This window comes from Vidua chalybeata, chromosome 7, assembly GCF_026979565.1.
Source record: "Vidua chalybeata isolate OUT-0048 chromosome 7, bVidCha1 merged haplotype, whole genome shotgun sequence".
In the NCBI taxonomy this organism is placed as follows: Eukaryota; Metazoa; Chordata; class Aves; order Passeriformes; family Viduidae; genus Vidua; species Vidua chalybeata.
In genome coordinates this window covers 30094762-30102053 of record NC_071536.1, presented here as the reverse complement: position 1 = coordinate 30102053, position 7292 = coordinate 30094762, and the positions used below count along the sequence as shown (strand labels likewise).

The window sequence follows — 7292 nt, the reverse complement described above, 5'->3', positions numbered from 1 at the left end:
CTTCTACTATTCCATATTGGAGAAGGAGATCCTTCCAATGCCTTCTGGCTAGAAAGGGAATGGCCAAATTCTGACCCCTGTGAATATGAGGGAGGCCCAGAACAACGACCCGTGGGGCTGTCCACTGAACCTCAGACTCTCTGCTGGAGTCAAAATCAGATTTTGGCAGTAAAACAAGAGTTTCTGATGACACAGCAACACCCAGCTTTCTTGGGCTTTTTAAAAGCTGTTTCAGACCGAAAAAAAAAAACAAAAAACAAACAACAAAAAAAAAAGCAGTCAGTAATTCATTAGAGGATGGCAAAACATGAGTGAGAAACAGAGCTAAGGCATAAAACTTTATGAGCAGAGAGGTTTTTGCTGACAGTACGGGTAGAGATAGGTGAGGTAGAGCAGGCTGGTAGCAGATAAGAGCGCGCACACAGCCCAAGGTGCGAGGCCATCGCTGCACCGGAGCCGGTGCCGAACGGCTTCGGGAGCAAACACCGGCGGGGACACGGCGGGTACCGGGCAGCGAGGGCAGGACGGGGTGTTCCCGTACCCGCAGGCGTCTCCGGGGCTGGGTGTCACCGCAGCCCATCGCTACAGCCCCAGAGACGCTCCCGGGGGCTCCTGCGGTGTCCCGGGCGAGCGGGCAGGGCTGGGGCAGCCTCCCCGCGCACCAACGCTTGGCACCGGCACGGCACCACAAACTGCCGGCGGCAGAACACACCCCGAGCCCTCCGGCAGCCGGTGACACGCGGGGACACGGGACAGGGCGAAGCTACAGCGAGAGGCATCGCCAGCGCCCAGGACACCGCCTGCCCGGCAGCCGTGCTCTACAGCGGGCTTGGGCGAGTCCGTGTCCCGGGCCAGAGCAGCGCTGCCCTCCGCGGTGCCGGGCTGGGGAGGAGCAGCCTCCCTCCGCTCCGCTCGACTCAGTTCGGTTCGGCCCGGCCCAGCCCAGCTCCGCCCGTCGGGGCCGCGCTGCTGACTCAGCCGCGGGGGGGCCCGGAGGGCGCCCCGGCCCCGCGGGCGTGGCGGGCGGGGGGGCTGCCCTCCGCCCTCCGGGGAGATAAAGAGCGGCGGCCGCAGCCCGCCCGCGTCTCTCGGCGCCGCCGGCAGCATGACGGCCATCGGGGCGCAGGTACGTCCGCCGCTCTCTCCCGCCGCCGGGCCGCGGCCGCGCATCGCCCCGCCGCGGGGCTGCTGCCTCAGCCTGTCCCTGCGCGGCCGGGGTCGCTCCCACCCTTCCCGGAGCAGCTCCGACCCTTCCCGGAGCAGCGGGGCGCAGCCGGCGGGATTCCCTTTCCCGCCTTCTCCGGCCGGCGGCAGCTCCCCGGGGCCGCGGCTCCCGCCTCCCCGCCGCACGTGGCTCTCCGAGGGGGCTGGGGGCTCTTGGCTCGACTTTCCATTACATCTAGTGTCACTTGGAGGGTTTCGGTCAGGAGGGGAAGTGCGATGCCCAGGCGGGTCCGCGGGGGCTGGAGCCGAAGATTCCCCCTCCTCCCCCGAAGCCCTGGGGTAGGTGAGCCCTGCGACCCCGGGGCGAGGACCGAGATCCGGGCCGCTGCTGCTGCTGGCTGGAGGAGGAGAGACCGTCTGGCTGCAGCTCAGTAGGGCAGTGCTGGGAACGAAGAGCCCTCCCCAGCCCGCTGCTGCCGCCTCCCCCGTCCCAGCCGCGGACCTCCATCCTCCCAGGGGCCGGTGGCTTCCTCCAGCCCTGCCACAGCAGGAGGCTGTGCCGCAACACCGTGGGGCATGGACCTGGTTCAGCCAAGAGCTTTTGTGATCCCGGTCCCAGGCCTTGACGTGGGAGCATTGTTTGTGCAGCTAGGGAACTGGGAGAGCTTCACCCACCCTTCCTTTCTCCTGTGTACAGCCTTCCCCTGCGAGAAGGGGTTTGATGTGCACAAGTAAATATTTTCAAATACTGAATCCCACAGCTTTGTCCCTCTGGCTTCATTTCACCCTGAAGCAGCACTGTTATAACTCTGTTTTTTCCTCATGCTCTCCTTTCAGGTGCAGCAGCTGCTGGCACACCGGAGACCACAGAAATCCTTCTTTGAGACGCTCATCAGGAGCCTGATCATCCTGTGCGTGGCGATAGCCGTGGTCTTGTCGTCCATCTCCATCTGCGATGGCCGCTGGCTCTTTGCGAGGGGGCAGCTCTTCGGACTGTGGCACTTCTGCACCGTTAGCAACGACAGCGTCCTGAAGTGTGTCACAGACCTCAGCCTGGCCCAGGTGGAGGGGCTGAGCGTGGGGGTGATTCCCATCAGGAGCATGGTGTCCTTTGCTGTTGTGGTTGCCATATTTGGGTTGGAGCTGCTGATGGTGTCCCAAGTCTGCGATGATGCCAGTGCAAGGCGGAAATGGGCAATGGGTTCTGTTCTCATCCTCGTCTCTTTTTTGCTGTCAGCCACTGGTGTTCTGAGCTTCTCCATCCTGGTGAAGGATCACCTCACCTTCACAGGCTTCACGCTGACATACTGGTGTGAGTTCATTGCTGCCTTTCTCTTCTTCCTTAACGGAATCAGTGGACTTCACATCAACAGCCTCACACACCTCAGGAATGGGGTCGGCAAAATCTAGGCTCAAAGGATGTACCTCTGCCTTTGTGTAATCAGCTTTGCCAATTAGACTGGAAGAAAGAGAGTCTAATGAAGTTTGAAAAGGCTGCCCTGTCTTAATTTGTGTGCAAGGAGGAGAAGCATGAGTCAGTCTTGATGCCTATAGAAGATGTACCCACCCACTGGCCAGCATGGAGAGCTGAGCAACACCAGCCAAGCAGTGACTGGGACTGACTGCTACTGCAATATGGTTTTCTGGAGGAGTGGATTAAAGCAGAGGGTGTACTGCTAAACGTGCAGAGATTTGGAAGACTGCAGTCTATCCCACATGTTGAGCTGAGGCTTGCACAACACCGGTACTGCTGTGGATTTGGTGTTGCTGTGCTTTTCCCCATATTCTGGAGCCTGTGAAGAGTGTGATACAGCTTTGGTGTGTCTCATGGGTTTGTTCTGGCCCAGGGACAGATGATTTCTGCCTGGCCATGTTCACTGGTGTGGAGTATTGAAACTCTTCACTGGATCTTACTCCTTCATTTTTCTTTCAAAAGAGAAGGCACACAGAACTTGATCTGGTCACAGGTTTTGTTTCCTTTGGGCACGTTCCCTTTATCTGTTCTTTTCTTGGTCAGTTTTTTGGGAACACTTCAAACAGAGGTGCTGACCTGGGGCCAGGGGTAGGTGTTGGGTGATGCAGGTGTAGAGGGAAGGGATGTGATGCTTTCCTCAGGCAGTAGTGCACATTGTTTGTGGTATACAGGTGTTTGTGGCCTCTCCCCAGTGTCACCACTCTCCTGCCACCCCTGAAAGACACGTGCCAACTGGTCAACCAAACTGGCTCTCTAACAACCCTTGCACAGTTTACGGTAACAGGGCATTGCTCTAGAGTTTTTTTTCTTTTTTTTTTTTTTTTTTTTTTTTTTTTTTTCTTTTTTTTTCTTTTTTGGTGGCAAGAGGGTGAAGCTCTGCAGAGGCTTCATGGGCTGTTGTGGCTGGGCAGACCATGCAGAGACCACCACAGCTTCTGGAATGTGTTTTGGTTATCACGGTTTCCACTGGGGCAGTGCTTATGCTGTAGCTGAATCACCTGTAGCATTTCTTAAGGGAGGAGAAAGTCCTAGATCCTCCTGTCCAGATCAGGTCCTTTCCTTCCACTAACAGTGAGCCTGGGAGGAGAAGCAGCCTGTGATTGCCTAAGGAGGGGCTGATGGGTGCAGCTCTAATCTGTCACCACTTGTAGAAATGTTGGGAGACCTGAGAGGCCAAAATTAATATACTAAGGCTGAGCTTCCTCCTGCCAATATCTGAGTCAAGATCTCTAAAATTACTACAGCTTTTGAAGTTCTCCACAGTGTCTTATGTAAAAGGAGAGAAGACTTCATTTGTAGAATAGATTGCCCTACATGTGTTCTCCCTGTCCAACACACAGCACTCAGTTGCTCACAGTTAAAAATGTCTTCAGAGTATTTCAGGGTTTCTGGTTTACTGTTTGCTTTTATCCACTGGTAAAGCTGCTTATATCCTTGTTTCAGAACGAATGTTTCTGCATGTTTCATCCCTGTACCTAGTCTGTTGAGCAAGGTTTTAGTTTCCTGTGCAACAAGTTTGACACAGTTTTTCACCTGAAACAAATGCATCATAGCACAGAGGTCAAAAAGCTTGTGTATGTGAGCCATGAGTAAACAGCTTTGTCTTGGAAAGCTAAGAATCTTAAGCTGACTTTGATGAATGTGCACCTGTGGACTTGCTTGCTTTCAGGACAGTCTCTGTTCCTTCTTGGACTTCTGTAACTTCTTAAGACAACACTCCTAAGCCTGTTTTACAATGCAGGTTCAGACTTAGCTTGCTCTGGACAGTGCCAATTGTACTTTTGCACATGAATCTGCTCATCTTTCTGTCAACATGATGCAGAGCTGTGCTACCCAGACATTTCCTGAAGCTCTTGTGATGTCTGGGGCTTTGATGGGGTTTCTTAGCCCATTCTCAAGAACAAGGACTTGTGCCCGTGTTTCTGGAAAACTGCACTGTGACTGTGTATGTTTGTGAAGGTGCCTTTGATTTGCTGGGTGGCACTGTTGAAGACTTTTTGCTGGGCTGAACTTGCAGATGTTTGTGTGAGCTGGTGCTGTTGGCTTTTGCAGAGCCATTTAGGCCAAAGAGACCCTGCAAGTTCTGGTCCCCAACTGTTGCCTTTTGGTGTTGCCAGGTGTACCAGGAGTACCTTAACTACCCAGTGATCCAGCTGTGGTGCCTGGGGGTGCCCATGTCAGGCAGGACAGCTCCTCTGCATGTAAGGCTGTCTATGGCTTGTCTAGAAACATGAATGTAACTTCAGAGTGACACTCTGGTGACATCCAGACTTGGAAATCACTTCTGTGTGTACACTCCCTCATGCTAGCGGGAGGCTGTGCCTCCATCCCTTTCCTTGGAAGGCAGCCATAGCCAGACTGGGTTCCAGGCTGGTGCCTCCCGCTCGGGTTAGAGGGAGACTGGACAATTGGCCATTGAGTCCACCCTAGACATGGTGTGCAATTGGGAATGATTTTTAGGATACACTCTGCCAGCTAAAGAAGAGGCCTTTTGTAGGGGGTAGGGAATCCTCTGGGGAAAATGGAGTAACTTTTTTTTCCAACTGTTTTTTTGTATAGTACTGCTCAATTATGCTGGGAAAAGATGCATTTTGACAGCTAAATATTACAAAACAGAGTTGATTGTCTTGGAGACATCCTTATATAGAGCAGCCTGTGCAGCAGTGGTCACTGTTCATGTTCTGAAGCGTTTGGAAGTGTCAAGCAATATTCCTGAAGTTTGTTAAATAAATTGATTTGAAATAAGAACTGTAATTCACTCTTTTTATCTTTCGATATTGGGGTGCAGATTTCAGGGGATGAGGGAGGTTTTACATAATCTCCCAGGCACCATTCAGTGTGTTTACCCAGCTAAACTGATGAAGAAATGACTGCTTGGTGCTCTGCCAAGCTCTGACCAAGGGAACTGTGGCCACTACATGCTCCCTTCTCCTTTTCTCCCCAGAGTGTCTGCACCAGCCCAAGAAGCCAGCACTGCTTTCTTGTCTTGTAAAACAAGAAGGGCAGTCAGCTGTGTTCCTTCGTGGGAATTTGAGATAACCTTGTAGGCGCTTTAATGACTTCCTGCTGTTGCATGTGCTCTGTTTACCAGCTAAAGAGCTCTTTCCTGTGTCCTTCACCTTCCTGTTCCCACACTGTACCCCGTGTCTGAAGCATCCTTGCTCTTTTCCTCAGCTCTGATTGTTTAGCCTGCAAAAAGTGGTGTCTGAGTACAAATGTTTATGTGTTTTTCTCAGAGCTCACTGTATTAGCAGATTTAGTTAAGTGTCAAGAAAAGAGCTTCCCAGCTACATCACTAAATTAGTTTATGTAATATCAAGTTAATTAGCACCTGGTGTTCTCTTTCCAACAGGAGAGGTCGTTGGCCTGTCTCAGTTTAACATCTTCTCTTAAAAGCAGGGTAATGAACATCACTTCTTGTTAATGAGCCGTTTAGACTTAGCTACTGACTTTAATTGGACACTTGTACACAAGCCATTGCCTGTGGATAAGAATAAGGAAATGTTGATACAGGGCATGCTAGCTAGGGAAATTTCCTGCCTGGACCGTGTTTTTCCAGAATCACAGAATAGTTAAGGTTGGAAGGGTACACTGGAGGTCATCTAGAGTCTCCATTCATCAGCTGTGCTTGTAGGGACACCAGGAACGGGGTTGAGCTTTGCTTGCTTTTGCAAGCCATAGGAAGATGTTTACAAAGATATATTACATGACTGTCCTCACCTGCTTTCTCTTTCCCTCTGCTGGTAAGCTGATAATGGCCCTTCTCAGCCCTCTAAGACAGCTGGCACATGCAAGAAGGGCCTCTTTTCTGGGTAAAAACAAGGTCTGCCCCAGGCAGTGTCCTGGAAGGGGTGTAGCCTGAATTCTTGAGGCCTCTCACCTTCACTGGACCCAACCCCACTGAATCGGTGCCAACCCCTCTGAAACAGCCCATTTCGGCTCCCCTGCACTCAGGCATTGCACAATGTAATTAATCACTGAACAACTATTGGTTTTTGCTTCTGACAGTTTTGCTAGGAACTTAACTTCCTTGTTGCCGTGTTGGAGAGAAAATCCATTAATGACTTCCTCTTAAATTCAAAAGCTCTTAGTCTGCTGATGCTCGTGCTGGCTTGCAGAAGGACAACTGGCTCCTCGGGGCATCTGGGTTGAATAGCCAGAGGCTGTCACCAGTGTCCCTGAACAATGACAACTACTTGTGTGAAAGGTGGTACTCAGGTCCCATTTACTGGTAAAGCCACCATACTACATTGAATACCCAGGAACAAGTGCAGTGAAAGGGAAAGGGGTGGGCTCTATGAACATGGAGTTTGTGTTCACCCTCTGTGCCTTCATCTCCTGCTTTTGCATTGCTCGCTGAGATCTGCTTTCCTGTTCCTCTTCATCTGCTTATAAACATGTCAATGTCCCCAGAGCTAAGCAGCTCTTTTCTCTAGCATCCTTCAGCACAGCTAAACCAGCAAGATCCCCAGCAGTGCAGGGAGCCTTTGTAGTGCCTGTCCAGGAGGTGGGAGAGGTAAGAACCCTTTTCCCTGTGGTGGTGGTTGGCAACAGCTTCCTACAGCCAGCAGAAACCAGGACAAGGTCACAGCATCATAACTCCAGGGGCTGCCTGCTTCTGGTATCTTCCCAAGTGGGTGTGCTCTTCCCCAGG

The 7292-nt window shown here is 52.1% G+C and overlaps 1 protein-coding gene across 1 annotated transcript; it reads left to right on the top strand.

Moving 5' to 3' along the window:
* The first annotated feature begins 340 nt into the window (after window positions 1-340).
* TMEM37 (transmembrane protein 37) lies at window positions 341-4268 on the top strand. The gene is made up of 2 exons (XM_053948456.1): window positions 341-1126; window positions 2002-4268. The coding sequence occupies exons 1-2, from the start codon at window positions 1106-1108 to the stop codon at window positions 2572-2574; spliced, it is 594 nt and encodes a 197-aa protein (XP_053804431.1). The 5' UTR covers window positions 341-1105; the 3' UTR covers window positions 2575-4268.
* The last annotated feature ends 3024 nt before the right edge of the window (window positions 4269-7292 follow it).